Here is a 26,490-nt window from a genome sequence, read left to right on the forward strand (position 1 = left end):
ATTAGGCTATATGCGCTTGTGGTTCACCTCCTATGGAACCTGCTTAGATGAGATTTCTCCTTTATAGATTATGGAATGTGGATATCCTTTACCATTGATTAACCCTTCCGGGATTAATCACTCCTTACGATAATTCCAATCCCCTTATGCTCTCCTCTCCATGCGTTTCTCCATATGTGGGGACAAATTACCAAACATAGTGTTTTATCCTTTTTAAAAATTTCTGCTTTATTGCTTCCAAATGGTTCACTCACATTTGCTGTTTTCAATATAAGGCAATTTGTATGTAACGAGTCCTCCGCCGACCGTTGAGTCATGCACTTGCCGTCTGTCAAACAATCCGGCTTTCTCCGAGTGACGTTTGATAGGACTATCAAAACCCCCTGATGAAGCCACGTGACCAGTGGCGTAACGCATAGGGGTAAGGCTGCAACGTCCACATTATCCACATTCCATAATCTATAAAGGAGAAATCTCATCTAAGCAGGTTCCATAGGAGGTGAACCACAAGCGCATATAGCCTAATTGCAGGCAGATAAGGAGGTGAGCATACATCTGCACTAATTAGAGGATTCACAAAGAGTCACGGATTCATATACAGTCACAGATTCACAAAAAGTCACCGATTCAAGATTAAATCAAGCACAGAGTCACTGTATTATAAGGACATTATTATATATATTTTTTACACATTTATTAATTTGTAGTACACATATATATATTTTTTTGATATTATATATATATATATTTTTTATTACATATATTTTTTATATATTTTTTCTTCTTTTTTTTCACTAATCATGGTGTATTATTGATTTGTTATCACGTTTATGTTACAACATCATGTACTTTTGAAGAGTGTACTAGTATTCACATTTAGTTATTTTTCATATAAGTGATTATTCATATTAAGATTTTTTGAGTAATTGTATACACATGTGCTTTTTCATATTTTTTATACATATATTTTTTTGTTAATTAGACTATTTGATCATACATTATTAATTTTGGGTGCTATTAAGGGACCAGTGGTATAGAAGAGATACTTATTAATAGGAGCGCAACACAATATGGAAAATTAATTTTTCTTGTTATTCTTTTTAATTTAAAGTGGAATTCCAGCTTTTACCTAACTAGCCTTAAAACTGCCCCCTCCCCCTCCTACAACCTATGTTAATTAACCTGTGTAAGAAGATGTATATACTTACCTATTTTCAGGCTGCTGCGGTCTGGTCATGCGATTGGCTCCCCTGTGTCAGCCAGTGCGGCTGCAGGGGAGAGGTGGGAGTGCTGGCAATGAATAGGAAATTGAAGCTTATGTATGACTTCACTGCTCCAGACTTTACTAGCTGTTGTCGGATTGCTCTCTCCTCTCTCCTGCAGCTATCACTGGCTGACACTGGGGAGATCAGGTGATCACACCAAAGTGGCCTGAAATATTTAAGTATATACATCTTTCTTACACAGGTTAGGTAGTGCAGGTGAAGAAAATCAAATAATCAAATTTATGATTTGGCAATTATATTGATGGCAAGCTTGCAAAATATTTGGTTTTTATGATTAATCATAATTAATATGAATATGTTTGAATGGATGCCTTAAGCCAATGATATTATTTAATTCTTCAGTAAAGTAAGCTGAGATATAAGTTATAGCTGAGACTGAAAGATATGAGTTAGTTAAGCTGAGACCAGCTAAACCAGCTGAAGGCTATATTAAGGCACAACTGGTTAGAAGTCTCTAGTAAATGTCAAGGGTATTAGGAGTGACTCATTATAGACTTAGGCTGGCCATACATTATACAATTATCTGGAGATTTTTGGTTTAGATTTACCAAAAACCAGGACAAAACTAAACAACACTTTCAGTTGTATCCAATTAGGCAGGCCCTTCCACTACACAGTTGAAGGTAAATCTAAAGGAAATTGGGCAGAAAATTGGAAGATAATTGTATAATGTATGGCCAGCCTTACTATTACTTAATGTATTTTTAATAGTATCTGTGTGTATTCAGTATAATTTATAAGTTGGTTACATATATAGATTAGTGATTATTCATTGATATGTTGTAAAGATACATTCTTAAGTTATATTATAATTTAAATATGATAGTTGAGGTTACATCATCAATATATGTACCTGTCCATCAAATCTCTGTATATATAGCGTCCCCTCCCTTCTATGAAATTCCTCTGCCAAGCAGTACTGATTTCCATATAAGGTCTTAGGAATCTCAAGCTATGACGTGTACTTGCCTCATAAAAGACCATGAGACAACGGACACGAGTACTCTTGCATACATAACACACACACACGTCTGAGAACCTTCTGAGAAGCTGGAACAGGTGCATGCTGTAAGACAAGATTGTCACTTCCGTCTACTTCCAGCTTCTTCCCGAAGTCTCGAGAAGGACAATAATGGTGAATTTTCTTTAAACTTCTGCTTGATATTTCTACAGTAGTTTTATCTACATGGAACTGTTCATGATACGCTTTACATTGTTATTTTAAGGCATTGTGTGATAGAATAAAATCACACTTCATTTTTTATTTCAACGGCTCTTTCATTCATAATCACCTCAAGACACTAAAGAAGTATTTTATGTGTCTAAAATCCAAAAGCAGGCATTAGGAGGGGGCAGTAGGGAGTTTTAAGGTTCATTAGGTATAAGCTAAAATTCCACTTTATTACTAAATATACATCAGTTTGTAAGAAGGGTTTTATTTATATTTAACTTACAACCTTTTTGAAAAAGAAGCTTTGCTTTTCAGCAAACAAAAACCTTTAAAAACAATTACATAATCGTAGCATTTTTCCCAATGTATGTGAACACATATGCAAACAAAATGGTGTGTTTACTTATGACCTTTAGTCTAAGATCTGGCATAGAATCAACATGTTGGGTTTATGTAACAGATTTGTTGGTATTGGGCTCTAATAGCTGATGTTCTAAAATAGCTAATATCTCAGCCTCCTGCTGTATGTGGAAGACAAGCTGCCACTTGTGTTAAAGAGAAGACTCTGCTTTCAGGTTTGTAATTAGAAGATAACATGAGTAGAAAACTTTACATAATGTAATGCTACATAGAGAAACTATACACAGTTTGTAGGCATTTCTGAAAATGTAATAACACCAGGACTTCAGTTACTTTGCAAAAAAAATACAGGCATACTATGAGTTAAGTCCAACAAGGTGCATGCCACCTCCTGGACTTATATCTTTAATTTACATCTTATAGTTTTGTTGATCTATAGTTCTAAGAGTTCCAGTGCTGTACCTCCTGGTCTCAGCTCCTTCAACAGCAGAGTCAATGTAGCTGCTATGCCCACCCCTCCCTTCCTCCTATCCAGTCACAGAAGTCTTTGTAATATGTGAACTCATCCACAAAATAAAAAGGCTTCTGTGAATGGGTAGCAGAGGGTGGGCAGAGCAGCTGTCTCTCCTCTGCTGTCACCTCCGAGAGTGGCATAAAACTGCCAGATGTAAATAGTGGAGATAAGTCCACAAAGTGGCATGTGCATCTGTAAGGTGTTTATTGCTGTCTGTGCCCATGCTAGGTAAATTGGCCTTTACTATTGGTCCTGATGACTGTTTTGTCTAGTATAGAAGTGAGAAGAAATGTAACAAGTTGTCAAAGTAACATGAGGAGAGGAACAGTTTTCCAGTTGGTAAACCTGACCTGGTGGCAATTTAAAAAGGAGATTCTATTGCTTTGTAGAGATCTCCTCTTCTTGCTCTGTCTCTGGGACAGAAAGTGAAGGCAAATCTCTCACAAAGAATGCAGACATAATTCACCAGTCTTAACCATTCCCTACTATATCTGAAACTAAAGAAAACCTTTGGGCTTTACATACAATTTAATGGAAATAACCTGATTAATTTGTTTTATTATTTCCAGAGTTTTGTTTCTCAGTTCCCTGCATAGTAGTGCTGCACAATGCAGTGCATTACTGTTCCTATCTCTCAGTGCAAGTCTATGAGCCAGGTTTCACCTGATAATTTGATCCAACAGACTCTCTGTGAGAATAACACTTTAACTGTGTTATCTCCAACTTGATTTGTGATTCTTCTTGGCCAGTTTTGTGCCTTGCATGTCTTTGCCTCACAGCATAGCCAGGAAAAGATCCTACAATTTCCCAGTTTCCTGCCTGGAGTAGTATATTAATGCCAATTAAGGGGTTGAATTGCTAAAGGCAAATAGTGCAACTGCACTTTTCAAAGTGCACAATCTGTTTGCCTTTAGTAAATCAACCCCTAATTGTTTAGTAAGTGAGCTTGGGGCCCAAAGAGGTAACAAAGGAAAGTGCAATGCTGAATCAGTGGCATTACCTGTATATGTAAACAGAGTTCAAATCACAACATTGACTGAACAGATTTATGAATCCTAAAATGGTTGGCCTGGAGTTCCAGTTTAAACAGTTTATGCCAATCACATTCTTTAATAAAAAGGATTGCCCTAAAGATATGAAAATCTAAAATATATTTGATAACATTTTGTATGTAACGGCAATCAAGTAAATATTTGAAGTTTGCAGATATAATAGCCCCCGCCCTTCTAGGAAGGCTTTCTTTTAGATTTTGGAGTGTGTCTTTGGAAATTTGTGCCCATTCAGCCAAAAGAATATTTATGAGATCAGATACAGATCAGAAACAGATGTAGGGCAAGAAGACCTTGCTGACAATCAGCATATGTTCATCCTAAAGATGTTCAATAGGGTTAAAAATCAGAGCTCTTTGTGGGCTATGAAGGGTGACTTCACAATCCACTGTGCTTTTGGACTCAGTGCAGTATACATGCAGTTTTCATGTGGGTTAGCTGCTCTTTCCCATAGATTTCTTATACAGTGGAGTTTATTTATTAAAGCTGGAGAGTGCAAAATCAGGTGCACTTCTGCATAGAAACCAATCAGTTTTCAGGTGTTATTGCCAAAGTTTAATTGAACATACTGAGGTTAAAAACTGATTGGCTTCCGTGCACAGGTGCACTACATTCTGAGTGCTCCAGTTTTAGTAAATTTCCCTCAGCATGTCCTGTGGTTTCGGCGCATTTTCTGAATGCAGGTACAGTCAAGATGCAGCCAAAAACGATCTTTCCTAAACTGTTACTACAAGGATGGAAGTGCAAACTTTTGCAATATGTCTTTGTTATGTTGAACTAACAGTTCCCTTCAATGGAAACACATGAATTCAATAATTTGTTGAGGTGTCCATATACATTTCACTTTATAGTTTATCCTAAATCAGACCTACTTGACATATTACTACTATTTAAGGGTATGTTTGGCGAATTCACTCAATGGTGTAGAGCTATTCTAGTGAGTTCACTTTAGCTGGGAACTATGTTTTTCGGCTTGATGGCCCACTTTTATTTAAAATGAAAGCTAAAAAAAAGTTCCACAAAATAAACGATTGCCCTCACAGGGATTTCCTTGGTTTCCAGCAATACTTCTAAACACAACGGGAAAGGTCAATCATGCACGAGTGTTCAGTATTCCTCCTTCAATGCTCTGTAACACACAAGTTCTTCCTTCTGCCTCCTGGCTCACTTTCATAGCACCACTGCTCAGGCCACAAACTCAGGCCTTTTGGCTGGTCCATTAGACCAGTTCATAGTATCTACTGTGGTGACATGCAATCTATGCACCTCTCTCATGCATCATCTGCATATCACTCTCAGTTCCCTGCTGCAAGTGGCCCACTCTCTGACCTTGCCAGCTCTTAGAATTTAAAAGCTGTGCACACATGCATATACAGCCTCACGGACCGCATTACAACTTGAACACCATGTTAGAGGCCTTTTCTCTGGCAAAGCTCTTCAAAGCCTGTGGACCTCAGACCCTAATCTGAGAGTTACAAAACCTGGAGAAAACTGAAAGACCTGCTTCCTCCACTTTGAACAGATCTCGTGGAGCCCCTTAATCTGTGACCTTGACAACTGTGTGTCATTTCTGCTTATTTTAACCCAATAGCAGGGCACAGCACTGTTACAGCATGTAAACCCTAATGAACTGAAATACCAGTTGATACCGTGAAAAATCCAGTTGCCTTTGTGTCCTTTGGACACTGCACAGCTCTCTCTTCTATATACATAATACAGAGTTCTTTATACATAATACAGAGTATCTCCCCTACATGAAAAGTGGAAGGTGCTCTGTGGTTCCAACACATTTCTTGTCCTATTGTAACAATGTGGCCTGAATTATGTAAATTATTTAGCTTTTAAAAATATTTTCTATTAGAAAAAAACATGCATCAGCTTATACCCAGCTATGTACAGTATATTTAAACATAGGAATGCAGAAGTCGGCTTCACTGCCTTTTTTTTACGGTTGTTGATAAGAAAATAAAAAAAGACTTTCACAGCTTGATTTGTGCATACACCTTTACAGCTAATGATGTGCATGAGATGAAAAAAACATTATAAAACAAAAATGCATAAAGAAACAAAGCACTCATGTATGCAGAATGCTTTCATATCACTCTTCTCCCCACAGAATTATTTACCATTCAACAGTATAAACTGAATATCTAAAGTTTTCTTTTGCTCGAGCCAAATGGTTAGGGCTTTTCTTGTTTTTACTGTTCATTTATTTTTTAGCAGATAAATAAACCAATATATATGCATGCCATAGTAACCCAAAGAATATCTAAACAAGAAATGAATACTAACCATTACAAAAGCTAGAAAAGTTTAATTCTTTGCAAGTTTTCTTTATAAATTGTTCCACAAAGTATATCAGAACCTGTGCAAAACTACAAGGTATAGAAATATATTATAATTTTTACATCTGAAATTTTACAATAAAGACCTGTATTGTGAAAGTGATTGCCAAAAAGGCAAGCAGAAGGCAAAGTACTTAGTCCCCTATATTTCCCGTAGGCTCCCTCAATATTTTTTTTTCCATTATGCTTAGGCACAGTTAATATTTACAAATATTCTCTTTAAGATAGTGAATCTTCAGTTCAGGTTGTGTTCAGGCCCACTTTAAGGGTGGTGTGTTTTTATTTATGTGAAATTATCTATTAATATAATATTCTCACCGATCTGGCCACAGTACACTTAAAACAATGTGGTCTCTGTGAAAGCCAAAATTGAGTAAGGAACACATGGTAACCTTTTTGTTCTGAAATTTGCAAGCCCAGGAAGAGACACTTTATAAAAAGACATTTTTTTATTCGACCTCTTCCCACAGTCAAGTGGATACACATCGTTTTCAGTAGAGACCTTTCATTAAGCTTCAACTGATTTTTTTATGCCATCTCTGACACTAGATGCAGATACATTAATTAAACCCATTAGTCTGACATCTCACAAGCCAACAGCCTGTCAGCAAGTGCTTTATGGCATGTTATAATTATTTTGCAAGAAGTGGAAATCAGGCCACATTCCTGGCCATTTATTTCTCACCAAAGTCATAATACATAAATCTCCCTAAAGTTACAAAATAACACGAATGGATCTGAATGTATAAAAAATGACTGGTTATGTAGATATGAGAAACCCTTGTCTTGTGTGGTGCAGAGGGCTTCTGGAGTACATTGCTTCTTCTTAGAAAGACATGTGGATCAGAAAAGCCAAAATAATGCTGCTCCAGGTAAATGACCGGCTCTCACATGTTGCAAATTGGAACCCATGGTGCTGCACAGCTCATCTGTGAGATTCAGTAACGTGCACCAATCCAGAATATTGCTGCACTCACTTGCATATCATATGAGGTTTGAGTAATCACTGAATTTAGCATGAAACACATCACCTTTTTAATGTTCCTGTCATACCTGTGATGTTATTTTAATACTTCAATTAAGATACCAAGGAGTGCAGCAATATTCCTGATTTGTGCATGTTACTTTAGAAAGACATATCAAAAGTATATCATGCTTGGAATTGTTCAAAAGGTAATTTTACCATTTTTACCGAGTTTATGTGCCTAAAATTTAAAAGGTAATTTTAGGCTGGATGATAAAATATGGGTTTGTAGATTGTAGCAAGTAATCATAGGGCAAGACTGGTATAGTTAGGAAAACTGTATCTGAAAAAGGGTTTGCTGACCATTAAACACTTCCACACCCCTCAGCCCCTTTGGTTATGTTATTAAACACCATGCTCAGGGTCCACAAAAATCTGGTGTGACTGCAGTATGAGGACTTTTCATTTCCAATAATCATTCTGAGGTGAGTGACTATGTCAGAATTGGACTTAGAATTGGAAATATTAAAGTGGACTCTATCAGTATCAAAAAGTGCAGCGCAACTCTAAATATTTATGCAACTCAATAAAGATGTGCAAAAAATATATATATCAGAACATACAGTATATATAAAACCTCTAATGTCGGCATACAGTTGCAAGAAAAAGTATGTGAACCCCTTGGGATTACGTGGAGTTTTGCATGAATTGGGCATAAAATGTGCTCTGAACGTCATCTAAGTCACAACAATAGAAGAACACAGTCTGCTGAACATAATACTACACAAACATTAGATGTTACCATGGTTTAATTGCACATAACATGTAAACATTCACAGTGCAGGGAGGAAAAAGTATGTGAGGCCCTAGCTTAATGACTTCTCCCTGAGCTAATTGGAGCCAGGAGTCAGCCAAACTTCAGTGTGATGATATTAGATGTGTTGCTGACAGCTGCCCTGCCCTTAAAAAACACACACCTGTTTGGGTTTACTGGTTTCAAGAAGCACTGTCTGATGTGAACCATGCCTCGCAGAAAAGAGCTCTCAGAAGACCTACGATCAAGAATTGTTGACTTGCATGAAGCTGGAAAGGGTTACAAAAGTATCTCCAAAAGCCTTGATGTTCATGTGTCCATGGTAAGACAGACTGTCTACAAATGGAGAAAGTTTAGCACTGTTGCTACTCTCCCTAGGCGTGGTCGTCCTGTAAAAATGACTGCAAGAGCACAGCGCAGAATGCTGCATGAGGTAAAGAAGAATCCCAGAGTGTCAGCTAAAGACCTACAGAAATCTCTGGCACATGCTAACATTTTTGTTGACACATCTACAATAAGGAAAACATTAAACAAGACTAGAGTACATGGGAGGACACCACGGAGGAAGCCATTGCTGTCCAAAAAGAATATTGCAGCACGTTTGAAGTTTGCAAAAGAGCACCTGGATGTTCCACAGCACTACTGGCAAAATATACTGTGGACAGATGAAATCAAGATTGAGTTGTTTGGGAAGAACACACAACACTGTGTGTGGAGAAAAAAAGGCACAGCACACCAACACCTCAAAACCTCATCCCCACTGTAAAACATGGCGGATGGAGCATCATGGTTTGGGGCTGCTTTGCTGCCTCAGGGCCTGGACGGATTGTTGTCATTGATGGGAAAATGAATTCCAGAGTTTATCAAGACATTTTGGAGGAAAACGTACGACCATCTGTCCGCCAACTGAAGCTCTGCAGAGGATGGGTGATGCAACAGGACAATGACCCAAAGCATACAAGTAATTCAACAAAACAATGGCTGCAACAGCACAGAGTACGCCTTCTGGAGTGGCCCAGTCAGAGTCCTGACCTCAACCCGATTGAAATGCTGTGGCATGACCTTAAGAGAGCGATTCACACCAGACATCCCAAGAATATTGCTACACTGAAACAGTTTTGTGAAGAGGAGTGGTCCAAAATTACTCCAGATCATTGTGCAGGTCTGATCTGCAACTACAGGAAACGTTTGGTTGAGGTTATTGCTGCCAAAGGAGGGTCAACCAGTTATTAAGTCCAAAGGTTCACATACTTTTTCCTCCCTGCACTGTGAATGTTTACATGTTATGTGCAATTAAACCATGGCAACATCTAATGTTTGTGTAGTATTATGTTCAGCAGACTGTGTTCTTCTATTGTTGTGACTTAGATGACGTTCAGAGCACATTTTATGCCCAATTCATGCAAAACTCCACGTAATCCCAAGGGGTTCACATACATTTTCTTGCAACTGTATATAGTGATAAACACATGTAAATGCATAAATCACAAATTAAAATTTTTCTAGTAATGTAAACAGATTGAAATTCAATCAATCCTGAAGTCTCTTATGACCTACATCAATAAATATATAAAACCTTCCATGTGAACTTCATATATAGTGATAAAATTCATGTACGTGCATAGAAGACAAATGATTAGTTTTATAATAATGTAAACAGATTAAAAATTCATTAAAGTCCCAAAATCTCTTGTGCAAATTCCTTTCTTCAAAAAGAATAGTGCTTTGTGACAGGCATCTAACATGTGTGCTCCATAAACACTTGCTGATGTGTTCCACCACAAAGAACCATCACCTCTCAATGATGCCACTTACTCCACACAAAGGTAAGGTAAAACACATTTTCCCAACACGCTGGGTGTAATAACTGGCAATATTCCTCTTTTCAGCTTGTAAAAGTTAAGTATCACTTTAAGACCACAGACTCCAACCAAATCAATATGAAAAATAAAGCAAAAAGGATCTCGTGGTGCAGTGTCAGAGTAACTAGTTTTCATGTATTACAAGAGATTAAAAGCACTCACAAGAACAGTGCACATATAACATAAAGTAAATCAGATTGCTTTTTTAAGATTTACTTAAAACAATTATATTGCCCCCTTAGGGATGCATATCCCTAGAGAAATGAATGAGATGGCCAAACTCACACTTCCGGGCATGATGATGTCATGTGGCCCCACCTTGTGATGCATTTCATCACATGAGCAGTGACTTAACCACTTCCCGACCGGCCATTGTATATAAACGGCCGGACAGTGGCAGTGCAGGGTCGGGTGGCCGTTTACAAATGGCCTCCCTGCACCCTGCTTGTGCGCGCTCCCTGGGAGCATGCAGCACCGCGATCCGGTGCGAGCTGTGGACCTCCGGACACAGTGAAACAGCGATCGTCGGACGGGACCTCTGTACGATGTCCCAATCATGTGATCACTGATTGGCTAATCAGTGATCACATGCAAAGTAGTAAGCAAGATGTCACTTGTGACATCATTGCTTACTACGTGTGAAATCTGTGAATGATCACAGAGGTCACATGGTACAAGGCTATTCACAACAGCCTTGTACCATGTGACAAGCTGTGACCAATCACAGCTCACTCAGTACTTCTCAATGACTGCAAGAATGCAGACAGAGAGAAAGAGAAATGATTGCTTTTACATCCTATATGGGTGTAAAAGCAATCAGTGTAAAAAAAAAAAAAAAAAAAATCTTCATCACCCCCCACAAGTAGTACAGTGTCACCATTGTGACACTGTACTGCTAGGATGACAGTATGTAAAAAAAAAAAAAAATAATATAAAAAAAAAATAAAAATGTAAAAAAAAGTTTAAAAATTATAATTTTTGGTTATAAGCTAATTTGGATTTTTTTTTTTTTTTACTAAAAAGATAACGGAATAAATTTTGGCCAAGATTTATAATGAAATATTATTTCTTTTGGACTTTTTCATTTACATAGCAAAAAAAATAAAAATCCCAGCGGTGAATAAATACCACCAAAATAAAGCTTTATCTGTCTCCAAAAAATGATAAAAAATTCATTTGGGTACAGTGTTGCATGACCGCGCAATTGTCATTCAAAGTGTGATAGCACTGAAAGCTGAAAATTGCCCTGGTCAGGAAGGGGGTAAAAGTGTCTGGTCTGGAAGTGGTTAATTATAGGACAGACAAGCAGGCTCGCTCCTGAGCCAGGCTGTGCACGTCCATAGACACAAACAGCATGGCTAGGCCCTGTCCTTCTCCTCACAGGATTTGTTTGACAGCAGCAGGGAGCAATGGCTCTCACTGCTGTCTCTGTGTCCTGTGAGGAGAGGAACAGAGATCAACCCAACAGCAGATAGGCACAGTGCTGGATTAAGATATGACTTAGGTAAGTATATGAGGGGGAGCTTCTACTACTGGGACATTTAATGCAGGGAATGCATTCAGGTAAAAAATGTTCCGCCTTCAGAACTAGTTTAAGTGCTTTTTGCTTTGATTCCCATTTATTTTACTATTGTTCGTATTGTCTATTTTGTAATACCTTTTTTATAAATGTTATGCTTGGACTGTTTCCCCTTTTTTATTATATGATATTTTAAAATCATTACTCCTCATCTCTAAATAAAAAAGAAGAAAAACACTGTGATTAGGTAAAAGAACATAATAGAAGCTGCCAGGTGTTAGGATACATAAACTGAAAAGACATGTAAAATTATGCAGTGCGGCGCTGCAAAAACACATAACAGTAATGTGAATATCAACAGGAATAATAAATATGCTAAAAAAAGTGATAGCAAGCAAACATGTAGGAAAACAGACAAATCTATTATTAAGACTCTTTTCAAAGTGATGAAAAAAAGTTCAAAAGTGCAAAACAATTCACCTGGATACCATTACCTGCCTCATTAGTCCAGCCTACAGATAGCCCTTTTTGCTATTTTAGTAGCTTAGCTCATTTCTTCCTTGCCCTTGCATGGTCTATGATCTCCAGTGTGTTCCTGCCTGTGTTTCTGTGTACAACTCAGTCTGGCTGACTTCTCTTCCTGTTCCTGATTTTTGGCTCCTGATTATGCTGACTTCTGGTTTCCTGACCCTGGCTCATCTGATTACCTGCACTGGCATCCAAACACTGGCTTCTGCTATGACTACATTCCCAATCTTTGTTATAATTGCTATTTCATTAATGGTGTGATTTTAACTGCACTTTCCATCTTTGCCTGGTTTATGGTTCCTGACATTGTTCAAGGGACATAAATTCAGAAGATGCAGGCACTCCCAACTAGTCATAATATTTTTTCCAGATTGGACGATCAGCTGGCTCAGCCTCTCAGCAATTCTCTGAGAACCTGAGCCAGCTTCTCCCACCCTCTCCACAGCCTGATGCTCCAGAGAACGCTGGAGCAGTAGAGCACACAGCTCCTGACTCTGCCCACTGAAGGCTGAGCATTGAGTGATCAGAGTTCTTTGATCACTCAGTTCTTGGACTTAGAAGTGGTGGGGGAACAGATTCTGTATCTGACTAATGCTGCATCCACCAAGATGAGTATAATTTTTTTTTCTGAAACCTATACTTCTCTTTTAAGTAAATAACTCTGTCATATTAGGATATATCTGTGCTATAAATCAGTGTTTCTTAATAAACAGTTGGTCCCTAGAGCATAGCATAAGAATTTGCATGTCCCATCCCACCATTTTATATTTGGGACTAAAGCTCTTTGTTTTGGATTTGTGGTAGAATTGATGATATGTAAATTTTCGTCTCTATGCTGCTTTGCAGTAGATCAGTGGAGGGCTTTTGTCTTATTTATGCCCATATCCTAATCATTTTGGTTATATTTTCAGACTGGTCTATGTGAACATTCTTAATAGCATTAACCAATAGTACATTTGTATTGTTTTTAAATTTTAAATGTTTTTAAAACTCAATACATGAGGGGCAGTAAAGTAACTTAGTGGTTGGCACCTTTGCCTTGCAGTACTAGGGTCTATCCAAAACAAAAAAGGTGGGCTTTAGATATGTCAGTGGACCAGGAAAATGTGTAAGTACATGATACTATATTTCAATATCCATATAAGTATGGGCATTTTCACAACAATATTTGAATGTTATACTGTAAATAGCAATTTATATTAAAGACGTGTTCTTTTTTAATTGTACGGTCCTTTGTCCTTGTGTCCTTTATATGAAATATTGTGTGTCCTAGAAATTAAAAGCATGAGATCATGGCGTGTATATGTGTATATAAATATATATTAGCGTTCTGTATAATGTTGTCACAGCACAGTTTGTCACTTCCACCTCTTTCCAGATTTGTAATATTGATTTACTGATCTATTTTCCTGCTGACAAGGACATTACAAGGGGATGTCATACATCTTACACACAAAGTTCTGGAGACTGTAGCAAATTTATAGGAGATAGAAGATGTTTTGCCTTATTAATGTGCATATCATGTCATCTGCCAATAATGTAATGATGACCAGTCTTGTACTGAAGTATCTAGAATCAAATAATGAATCATTTGTCTTGCGGACAAGTAGCATCTGTCATCAATATAGTGAGCGTTCATTTAAAGCAAGTTTGGGAGAAGTATTAATTATGCATCTTTTTATCTTTGTAATTTTAACACGTTAATTGCTATAGTTTCTGCCTTTAAAAACATGAGTTTGCATTAAGGCTACGTTCCCATGGGTGTAAAAATGTTGCTGATCTTATGCACATTTTTTTTACCACAAAAGTTTAATGTGTAATGATCAGTAAATAGTTGTGTAAAATGTGTCCTTTTTTTCCCCAATACATCTGGCATATGAGTATACGTATTTCCTCAAATTCAGATTTTTTTGATTTTGTGTTCATTTCTGAATGCTTTGCATTTTTATACACCTGTGTAAATGTCGCAATGAAAACAATGCAGCTGTGTTTAGATTCGTAAGTAAAAAATACCTGTAAACGCATTTTTTATTAAGGCCGAGTGCATGAAGCACAATAGTAGTAAGGAAAATCAAAACTGAATATGTTTTTCATGTCCTTTGTCCAGCTAAAACTGTATGTAATAGGTGCACTTGATAGCCTATCTATTTTGTTACTTATATCTTTACCAAGCTCCTCTGCCACTCCACATACCACTGTAGCCAAATAAAAGGACTTAGTGCATCATGGTATGTCGAAACATGTAATTCTCCTCCTTTCTTCCTGTGGACTGGGGTGGCAAGGGAGCACCAGAAAGGCAAGTTTCAGTAGGTAGGGGTGATTAAGTGAACTTTACCATACATGTGTGAGCAAAGTACAGTCTTACATTAGGACTCAATAAGGCACAGGGCAGAATTCCAAATAGCAATTCTAAACTGTGAAATACAATACTTATGGCATGACACAATTTCATTCCATTAAATGCCACAAAACCACAGCCATAGTGATGTCATCCAGAGAATCAGCCAAGATAATGACATATACCCCCAGAAGCACCTTAGAAGTACTCATAGGCCCAGTGTTGTAGCTGTGTGTCTAGTGCCATAAGAAATTGAGTATTGTATTGGTTTTCCAGTATGGAAAAGTTTTCATGACAAGCTTTTAAGAGATCCAAATTCTTCATCAGGTTAAAGCAGTACTCCGTTTCCATCATTTCAAAAAGTGCTGAGTCTTGCAGGTTGGGCTTTAATATTTCAAAATTAAATATGTGCTGTTAAAAGTGCCATTTTGAACTAGTGCTGAAGTACACCTAGAGCCAAAACTAATGGTGGCCATACACTAGGCCAGAATCTCTCAATCAGTTTCCAAGGAACCCTAGGGATCCTCAAGAGGTTGTTAGGGGTTCCTCGAGCAATGAGCAATGTCTGCCTCTCAGATAAGTTACACTGACACCATAAATTTTTTTTAGCTATCTGTAAGGGGATAATTCTCTCCAATAATCACAAATGTAAGGAGCATTTTTCCCAACAACTATCACACTAATGTATCACGAGTTGTAGATATAGTAACTTTTAGCAGGGGTTCCCTAAGGCCGGAAAGTTATTTCAAGGGTTTCTCCATGTTAAAAAGGTTGAGAAAGCTGTACTAGACAAAAAATTATTTGAAAATGTATCATTTGGGCAGATCATTTTTTTCATCCAGTTATTGGGCACAAATAGAAAATCTTTTTTGATTTTTTGAGCCCAAAAATCGAAGGAAAGGGTTGGAAAACTTCTGCAAAATGGAAAATAAATTGAAAGATTAATGTGCTACTTGCCCTTTAAAAAAACAAATGTTCATACTGCACATATGAGAAAAAAACTGATTAATTTATGTCCATTGATCAATTTAAAAATTCTAAATTTGGTCATTACATGATGGCAATATCATTTGAATAGGAAACTGTAAAACCCCTGTCAAGTTTTTTTCTGTTTTTGTTTCTGTCTCATTGAAACAATTTTGGTTTATTTTCTGTCTCAAGATCAAACAGGAAGCAAGAGAAGAATTCTGTCCACATAACACATATATGCAGCAGTAAAGAGATTGGGTAATGCTGAGACTGAGACCCCAGCACAGTGACCAAGCTGTCAAAGATAGCACTTTCTCTCTGCTAATGATACGTAGCCAGCAGAAATGGCTCCTCATTATGTGACCACTGTAACAGCCAGTGGTCAAGTGATCAGCCAATCCTTCCCACTCTCAGCTTAAAGACTTAGTTAAAGGGACACCTGGGCTCGGCAGGAAGGAGTTAAAGTAAGGTAAATCCTCTCTTTGTCCTGTTCAGACCTGTGCCTTTTTGGTGTGGTGCATTACAAAAAGCCATGCATGCTACATCTTTGATGTGCTTTTATCAAAATGCACATTCTATAGAGTTCAATAGCAAATGCATCTAAAATGCAAGGCACCAAAAACATACTGCACAAATGTGAACTGGCCCTGAAAGAGTTGTCACTGGAATAAATGTTGTCCCTTTATTTCTGTTCTAGTGACAACTCAAAATGTTAGATTATCCATCATTTTCAGTCCCAGTGACAGTGACCATCAGGACAAAAAGAGAAGATGACTCTATCCAAAATAAAAATAAAGTTAGCTTTGGATAAATTTAAGTTTTTTGGATACATTTAAGTTATGAATCACCTCTCCAGTCCATCCAGATAATTGTTTTTTTGCAGACCTATCAAACCAAATAACAACAATCATTTGATACATTGTTATTAGCATCTGAACTTTGTAATTTATGAATAACACTAAGGATTTTATTTATGAGAAGAATTGCATAGTTGTTCACTCACCAAAACTGTATATAAATTAATTCTGAAATGGGGCAAAATTGAATGTTTTCAGGTTATATTCTCTGCAATTCATCTGTGTTAATGCAGAAAATATCCCGTTATGGCCACTAGAGGGCTCTGAGGAGCATACCTAATTCCTATGATTGTTACTGCCATCTAGTGGCCATACTGCATTATATCCACTAGGTGGGGCTGATTATCATAGAAAAGAAGAGTGCTCCTCAGTGGCATCCAGTAGCCACAATGCAGTATTTTCCACATTCACACATTCAAATTGCAGACAATATAGCCTGAGAACATTTGGTATTTCCCCATTTGCACAGAACAAATTAACATATAGTTCCTATGGACAAACAGAAAATTTTTATTATTACACCCCCAACTGACAAAATGGTTTTCTGCCATTTCCAATATCTAAGATTGGAACAACAACGATTATACTATTTGCTTTTTGAACTGTTTAGTTTTTCTCAATCCTTGTTTCAATAGCTTCCTTTTTAACTATTTTACTTGAAAATCCTATTGACATGCTTATATTTCCATTGTTCCTTAACAACTAATTTTAGATGCAGCTATCACCATGGGAATGGTTCTTCTCAATGAAGCAGCAACCTCAAAGGGAGATGTTGGAAAAAGAAGAAGTGAGTCTTTTTTATTATTTATAAAATTACTTAATTATTTCTGCTTTTCTTGTTACGTTCCTAATGACCGTGTCTTTGTTTATGGCTACTGGAACAAAATAGCTAGCATCTTTTTTCTTTTATTGCGCGTTACAATAGTTGAGTTCAGTAACAAACATATCCAAAATGACTACTAGAACGGAATGCTGCCACTGCCTTTCACATCATCTTTAGTACTTCAGGAGCTCCGAGTCATGGGGTCCTCTAAGGTGTAAATTTCAGCAATTCCAGGTAGTATCAACAGCTGACTCTGCTGACTTCAAAACTTTTTATTGGCCAGTAAGGCTGCCTGTAATAGGGATAGAATATTAGCAAGATACAGAAGAAGATGGATCACGTCACTTAAAATTGGGTATATAAAACTTCTTTAGCATTTTGCAAATGTTTGTTAAGTTCTGGGATATGAATCGCTGAAATATGTGTCCTAAATTCAAAATGGTAGTCAGAGCTAGGATATCAAGTGGAAAGAGGCATAGGAGTAGGAGTTAGGACTGTGCTTTTGGCTTGGTTTGGAAGGCACAATCAACCCTGTAAAAAAACAATGAATGGAATGGTTCCAACGAATAATAGTTTCACTGCAAATACAGTATAGGGCTTGGATGTAGGAAGGTAGTCAATTAATAAGACATCCGTTTCTATCCTTAACCAACTCAAAAACAAGTTCTTGCAGACTTCCTGTTACTATATGTCACTTTTCTCCTTTAAACTACAAGGACTAAAGCAAAGATTAATTGGAAAAAACATCCACGAGTTAAATATTTAATGACATTAAGCATGAAGGTACCTGTAAGTAAAGATTTGATGTACGTCATGATCAGTCACTTCTAAAACATTAATTTTGGTAGAAAAATGGCACGGGAGTCTCACAGCAATATCTAAAGTGTTATTTACCTAGTCCTATTTCTTAATGTGTGCAAATCTGGATTACAAATAACCTCAGGTATAAAGGGGACATAATAAATTGGCTTTAAAAGTCAATGTGAAATGGCATTTCCAGTATCTTCTACGCTAACCTCATTATTATGGAGATGGAAGCACTTACTTTTAGCTAAGCCTTTCAGTCAAACATAATTTTGTGACGGATAATAAATCCGGCATATATGGTGAGTTGAATTAAGCAACTAATCCCATTTTACACTATGTCACATACTGTCATATACAGCGCTTTCAGCCTGCATCCACAATTCAGAAGCATTTATCCCATGTGAAAATAACGGATCTGTTTTGATGCATCTTTCATTTTCTGCTGAATTACTTATGCTTATTGTGTTGGTCTATAAATAGAAATACTGTAAGCAGAGCATTATACAGCCATAGCTCAAACCGGCAATTGTGTCAGTGTGCTTTATCATGTCACCAAATTGTACCCTAGAACAGCAGGACAGCAATCAGCCAACTGGGAACCCTGCAAATTACAGGAACAGTTTGGGCTTTACAAATATTTCTTTGTTGAGTCATTTTTCCTTGTCTCCATGTTTCATGGGTAGAGTCATCTATGTTGTGTACAGTAATGAATAGCTTAGATCTGTTAAATTACCACACTTAATACATTTAAAGTATAATTCGACCAGATTTGCTGCACTTCCTGCCACCTTCTGCCACAGAGACACAGTAGCTTCTGAATTTTTACTACTTCTGCATTTTGGACATGCAAATCGCCATACCTTCCTCAGCCATTCCGTGAGTTCTAAACAGGGGATCCCCTTGCTTTAGCAATAGCAGTACACAGATGCAAGGGAGCAAGAACAAAAAGGCTGCATAAAATATGTTATGCTGCTGGCTTACAAGAGACGTAAAACACCAGGGTAAGTAGCTGTTCTTTTGCCCTGGAGCAATCTCCTAATGTAACACGATTCCCTCACCTCTAACTCTAGTTTCTACTCTAGCACACACCATGTGGCCTATCTGACAAAAGCAGATTAGTTTTTGCCATGATCCCTGAATTATTCAGAAAACATTTGGCACTCTTCCACGGGCCAACAATGCTACATTTCTACTCTCCCCTGCCTCTCTTCATGAATCAGAGATGGAATCCTCAAACCTCTGAGGATGAAATGCAGGAAAGTAATAGAGATGCATAAACTATAATGGAAGCTGCAGATGATTTTTCAACCCCTGCATTTTAGGAACCACAAACTATGGCTCTACTGTTGATTCCCTAATTGTTGCAGTACAAACTAGCCTAGCAGCAATTGATTCTCCACAGCCAAATCAAGCCCCTATAGTGGCTTACAAAATGTAAGACTTTTCCTATCCATACACAAATTAAATGCACAATATATGATGACTGGCCTAATTCTGAATGCATATTCGTTCCTCTTAAACCTTTTTGCTGAAAGGTATTTTATGGAAAAGTAATTTAAAATGGGCTGTTCCAGTAGTAGATCCTTTCCCGTATGTCCTCAATAAACACCTTACAGTTCTTTTGAAGGATGTCCTTTTTTTAAAGACTCTGTTGGTAGGTGCTTTGAAGTCCTTTTAAAAGCGTTCTTCACATTTGCAGGTCCAGCACTACAGTAAACAATTGTGGACTATTTGCTAGACTGTTGCTAACTTTACAAAATAAATCAAGAGAACATGGACTTGCATTTTCAGATTTCATTCTGTTTGAACAATTGCAGTTGATGCCTTCATTCTAATTGTTTTGTGTGGAAGCTCTACAGAATGTAGTTTGCCAAGTCTCTATAATGACTCCTATCTCTGCATATGCACAGGATTTTGTGGTGTGATATGGGCGTTTGTTAGCTCAGCGGTAGATGCATTTTTTTAGTGTAGTCCATGCCAGTCTGAACTGTGCTTTAAGGGCCTGATAGCCCACTGGTATTAAAGCAGATTAAAATAAAGTCTACACACTTGCCTATGCAGAAGTTTCAGTTTCACACAGCAAAAAAGGTAACAGAAAAATATACCTATCAGCTCACTCAGCCATTTGAGACTTACAGATTCCTTTAGTCAACCGGACTCTTTCCTAGTTGTCTTCGCTCTCTTCCAGACTCTCACAGTCTCCCAAACTCTCTTGACTGTCTCAACTCTCTCAGTCCCATGGGTATGGAATCTTTCCAATATGTAGTGCTGTCTCTTGAGTAGATCGCCTCTGTCTTCAGACAGGAACAAACACCTGTCTTCAGAAGGAAGCACACCTCCCTTCTGGCTGGAGCCCTGCACTTTTCCTAGTCCTTCATTAAAAGGGTTGTGTGCACCTGGACACACATCCTGCAGGTCTTCAACAAGATCTGGACATTGGGTTGGATATTTCTTCCCTCCCAAGACACTTCAAAATCCCAACCCTGGAATACCAAAATCAATACTCTGGAGTGCCACACTCTGCACACATGCAAGTCCTATGTTGTTTTTCCAACCACTTTACCAGCGGCAGGGCCCCGCACTGTCAGTGGTTAAAAACTTGGTCTCCTGAACCTGCTTGTAAGAGGTGCCTTTTACGCATTCCTGAAAGTGAACTTTTATTAAGGCTTTCAAATAATACAATTAGTGGTTCACTGAAATTAAAATTCTGGTGCTGAAACCGAAAATTCAGGATGCACTCGGCCATAAACTGAAACCGCAATGGACAGTTTTTAAACATTAATATATTTTTCAAACGCAATTTTTTTGGAGAAACATACACTTTAATGATTTAAAAAAAAAAACACCATATATACCCCAATTTTGTTTGATAAAATGAAAAATTATGTTACGCCGAGTAAATAGATACCCAATATGTCATGCTTTAAAACTGCGCATGCTTGTGGACTGGCGTCAAACTATGGTACTTTAAAATCTCCATAGGTGATGCTTTAAAAATTTCTACAGGTTGCCAGTGTAAAGTTACAGAGGAGGTCTAGTGCTAGAATTATTGCTCTTGCCCTGATGTTTGTGGTGATACTGCACATGTGTGGTTTGAACACCGTTTACATATGTGGGCGTGGCCTACTTATGCATTCACCACTATGCACGAATACGGGGGGACGGGGGCACTTTAAACTTTTTTTTTTTTTTTTACACTGTCCCTTCAAAAAAAAGGAATGCATGCATCTCCTGTGATAGAAATAAGTAGTGACAGGTCCTCTTTATGGAAAGATATGGGGTCAATAAGACCCCACATCTCTCCTCTACAATGTAAAGCATTAGATTAAAATAAGCATTGATCTGAAACCCACAATACCCATATCAGCCAGATACACCTATTTGCAGTTTCGTAATTTTTTCAGCTCCCTTAGCTCTTTCTTAACTTTAGATCGTCCCACCGATTTTGAGAGGATAGTTATTAAAGTCCCTACCCAGCAGCATCTAATTACCTCTCTGTATAAATTGCTTCTTGATACGACATGTGTGGTTGAGACTCCACACCACTACATGAAGAGATGGGAGGAGGAGTTTAGTTATTCCATCTCTTTAAAATGCTGGCAGGCGTTTTAAAGAAAATTCCTGTAATACTACATGTAATCAGCCCTAATTTATCTGCTACATGCTGGAGATGTGTGTAGGGTGTGTAGGGTGTGGGTACATTGCCTCATATTTACTGGTCTAGCCCACTGATGGTGGGATACTGGTTTACAGTTCAGAAGGTTTTAGAACAAGAACTCAATGTTGCCATCCCCCTGGACCCACTATACTACCTCCTGGGCTTACCCTTTATGGGTATCCCCAAACCATCTAAACGGTTGGGTTTTTGGAAGTCGATAGACACACCTTCCCAAAGTCATCTTATTGGGGCAGTCTCTGAAATAAGGGAAATGGGATACCTCACAGCCCCGGTGGGTGACCACTCTGGTATCTTCCATTCTATCTGGGGGGCGTAAGACCACTCCCCTTTTGGTAAGTTCTCTCTTCCCCCCCTCCACATCATCTCCCACATGACCCACACCTTGTGTTGTAAGTGAATTGCCTTTAACTAATGTTGTTAATTTTTGTTGTTTGGCAATATGCAGGTCTATAATGCTTTATGTTCCTATAATTACTGACTGCCACACTGTGCTTTTCTGTATGTTACTTTTTTTTTTTTCTTTCTTTTGAATTGATGATAGTCTTCTGTCATTGTACTGTTTTCTTCTTTTTTTGTCTTATATACACATTGTATTCCTGTTGAAAATGTGTACCGTTTCAAACATTGGATTTCGGCCCTTAATAAAAAGGTACAATATAAAAAATAAGCATTGATCTAGTGCTTTAAAAAAATGGCTATGTTTACAAGGCTCCGGAACCAGAAGTGATGTCGCTTCGGTCCTCCAAGGGGATAGAGATGAGTGGAGACTATCTTTCCTTCACTAATCTCTATGCACAGTGCTGGGATCCTTTGGTGGTTTCTCAGGTAAGGCTGAGAACCACCGAGTGCTGGCGGTGGTGGGCGGAAAGGAGCGGGGTTATTTTCTGCACCTATCGATGCTTATTTTCACATCAGCCAAAGACTAATAGGGGTGTTTTCAGCCGAAATGTTTCGTCCACCAAAATTTTGGTGCATCCATAAATACAATGTGAAAAGTGGCTAGCACAAAAATTTTGATATCTAATATTTAAAACCATAAAGTGTTGTGCTATTCATATAAACAAATAATTCCAAAAGAAAGAAAAAGTGAATATAAGAATAAAGTGTATATAAACTCAAGTGCAAACAAAATGTGGACAAATGTGCACACATTACAATCAGTGAAACTCTATAAAGGTGACTAAAATGCGAGAAGTTATTTTGTCCAGAGGAGAATCCAGCAGTGATAAAAGCCACTGAGATCAATCAGCCAAACTGCTTACTGGAACAAACTGAGCCCCAATACATGAGTACTTTAGTTTTCTTTTAAATAGGAGGATGTATGGACTACCATTGGTTGTAAAAATTCATCAGAATACTTACCTATTATAGCCATGACCAAATCTATTCCACTTATAATGGAATGGCCAGGGGCTTTAAGTGAATTTTTATGAACTTTTGCCGAATAGTACATCATTGGGACATGATCTACAGTGGGAATCAGGTAGGCTTTTTCTTTTTTATTCAGAATGCCATTCTTAACAGCCCTATCAACTACCTTTTGTAACACCCTTTTATAAGTGGTCATAGGATTGTTTGCCAGGGGGAAATATGTTTCCCGATCTGATAAAATTCTTTTCACATTTTGTACTTTTTATTATTATTATTATTATTATACAGTATTTATATAGCGCCAAAGGGTTTGCTCAGCGCTGTACATTAGCAAGGGGGACAGAACATGAGACAAGACAGTAACAATACAATACACGAGGGGTTCGAGGGCCCTGCTCTTTCGATCTTACAATCTAGGAGGGAGGGAAAAGTGGTACAGGAGGAAATGGCTGTGGGGGATGGAGTGGTGGGAGGAGTGGAGGAGGTTAGTTGTTAGGTGAGATCAGGTGTTAGGTGAGGTTAGGGTAGGCTTCCCTGAAGAGGAGGGTTTTCAGGGTGCGCCTGAAGGTGAGGAGGGTAGGTGACAGTCTGATGGATTGGGGTAGGGAGTTCCAGAGGATGAGGGAAGTCCTAGAGAAGTCCTGCAATCAGGCGTGGGAGGAAGAGACCAGGGAGCTAGAGAGTAGGAGGTCCTGTGAAGGGCGGAGGGCATAGGTAGGGTAGTATTTGGGTATCAGGTCGGTTATGTAGTTTGGGGCGGCGTTGTGAATGGCTTTGTAGGTGAGAGTTAGCAGTTTGAATTTGATGCGTTGGGCAACCGGGAGCCAGTGAAGGGATTGGCAGAGGGGGGGAGGCAGATGTGGAGCGGTTGGTGAGGTGGATGAGTCTAGCCGCTGAGTTCAGGATCGACTGGAGTGGGGATAGCGTTCATTTGGGTAGGCCAGTGAGAAGGGAATTGCAATAGTCCAGGCGTGAGATGATGAGGGAGTGTACGAGTTGTTTGGTGGTGTCTGGGGTGAGGAATGTGCGTATCTTGGAGATGTTGCGGAGGTGGAGCCTGTAAGATCTAGATAGCAGTTGGATGTGGGGTAGGAAGGAAAGGTGGGAGTCCAGGGTAACACCCAGGACTTTGGCGTGTGGGGTGGGAGAGATGGTGGCGTTGTTAGTAGTGATGGAGAGGATGGGGGGGGCGCGGGGGGGGGGGAAGACCAGGAGCTCGGTTTTGGTTAGGTTAAGTTTGAGGAAATGGAGCGACATCCAGTCTGATATGTCGTTTAGGAGGTGGGTGAGGTGGGGGGTGGAGAGGTAAGAGCAGGGAGATGGGCCTAAGGTTGTTAAGGTTAGTGGGGTCAAGGGAGGGTTTTTTGAGTATGGGGGTGATGTGTGCATGCTTTAGAGGGGCGAGGAAGGTACCGGTGGAGAGGGAGAGATTGAAGATGTGGGTGAGGGTGCAAATGATGGAGGGGGGGTGACTGGAGGAGCTGTGAGGGGATAGGGTCCAGGGGGCAGGTGGTGAGGCGGGCTTCAGTGAAGACCTTAGAGACCTCCTCAGGGGTAGTTGGGCTGAAGGAGCGGAGTGTTGGGGAGGTGATGGTGTGTGGGGCATTAGGTATAGTGGGGGGTAGTGCGGCTATGAGGTCGGGGGAGGGGAGGGTTGAGGGGTTGAAGGAGGGCGAGAGGCTGTGTGGAGAGGTGGTTTGTGAGTTGACAATGTCCTTACGGATTGCGTCAATCTTGTTTTGGAAGTGATTGGCAATCTCGTGGGCGGTGACTGAGGTGCAGGGTGGAGGTGTGGGGGGGGGAGAGCACAGATTTGAAAGTGGAGAAGAGCCGGCAAGGACAAGTGGAGAGGGTGTTGATAAGGGTTATGAAATAGGCTTGCTTGGTGGCGTGGAGGGAGGTGGTGTAGGCGAGGTAGGCGGCTTTATAGTGGGAGAACGCGCGAGGGGATCTGGTTTTGCGCCATAAGCGCTCCAGCGCGCGACTGCGTCGTTTGAAACATTTTGTGTCGTCGTTTTGCCAGGGTTGAAGCGGTCGGGGTCTAATGCTACGTGTGGTTAGGGGTGCCAGGGAATCAAGGGCAGCTGACAGTGAGTCGTTGTATGCAGTAGTGGCCAGGTCAGGGCATGACAGAGGGAGGATACTGGCATACAGACGGTCAGCTGCCGGGTGGAGATGGGTCGGGTTCAGATTGCGGAGGTTGTGGGTGATGGTTAGACGCTTCGGGGGGGGAGTTAAGGGAGGGGGAGATGGAGAATGTGAGGAGGTGGTGGTCAGAGAGGGGGAAGGGGGTGTTAGTGAAGTCGTGGGGGGTGCAGAGGTAGGAGAAAACGAGGTCCAGGGTGTTTCCATTGGAGTGGGTGGAGGGCTGAGTGTGCTGTGTGAGCGCGAAGGAGGAGGTTAGAAGGAGGAGTTGGGAAGTAGCCGGGCTGTTGGCGTTGATCGGGATACTGAAGTCGCCAAGGATGATGGTCGGTAGCTCGGAGGAGAGGAAGAAGGGAAGCCAGGTGGCAAAGTCGTCTAGGAAGGGGGATGCGGAACCAGGTGGCCAATAGATATCGCAATCCTTAGGGGGGTGGGAGAGAAGAGCCGGGTGCAGTGGGCCACGAAGGAGGAGGAGGATAGGGAGGGGGGATTAGGGAGGACCTGGAAGGTGCTCAGCGGTGGTAGGAGCATACCGACCCCACCGCCTCTGCGGCCACTCGGTCTGGGTGAGTGGGCCCAGACGAGGCCTCCATAGGAGAGGGCTGCAGGGGAGGTGGAGTCAGTGGCTTGGATCCAGGTTTCGGTGACCGCTAGGAGGTTGAGGGAGTGGGAGACAAAGAGGTCGTGGATGGCAGTGAGCTTGTTGCAAACCGAACGGGCGTTCAGGAGTGCAACCGAGAGAGGAGGGGTGGATGCGGGGAGGAGGGGGACAGATATGAGGTTGAGGGAGTTGCGGGAACTGGCGGGAATAGGGGGGTGCCGAGAGGGGGAGTGGTCAGATGGGGGGCCAGGGTTTGGGGAGATGTCTCCGGTGGTTAGGAGAAGGAGGAGGGTGAGGAAGGTGGCATGGGAACGGGATGAGCAGGAGCGTGTGGGTCTGTTGGTGGTGACATGTGGGTCGGCGGGGGATTGGAGTATCAGGAGGAGGTGGTGAGAGCCGTAGAGGGCGAAGGAAGGAGTGAGCGTGCAATGTAGAGTCGTTTTGGGGGAGTAGGGGGGTGGGGGGAGGAAAGTTTGGGAATGGAGGAG

General features: G+C 39.9%; 1 protein-coding gene across 1 annotated transcript in view; it reads left to right on the top strand.

Annotated features, from left to right (window-relative positions):
- The window catches only part of TUSC3 (tumor suppressor candidate 3), a 358,515-nt gene that overhangs the window by 317,053 nt on the left and 14,972 nt on the right, over positions 1–26,490 (top strand). Inside the window, exon 8 of the mRNA XM_089669302.1 lies at positions 17,289–17,363. Within this exon, the coding sequence (XP_089525428.1) occupies positions 17,289–17,363 (75 nt within the window). The remainder of the gene's footprint in view (positions 1–17,288; positions 17,364–26,490) is intronic.

This window comes from Staurois parvus, unplaced genomic scaffold, assembly GCF_062004578.1.
Source record: "Staurois parvus isolate SC_StPar_1 unplaced genomic scaffold, SC_StPar_1.0 ptg000071l, whole genome shotgun sequence".
NCBI lineage: Eukaryota > Metazoa > Chordata > Amphibia > Anura > Ranidae > Staurois > Staurois parvus.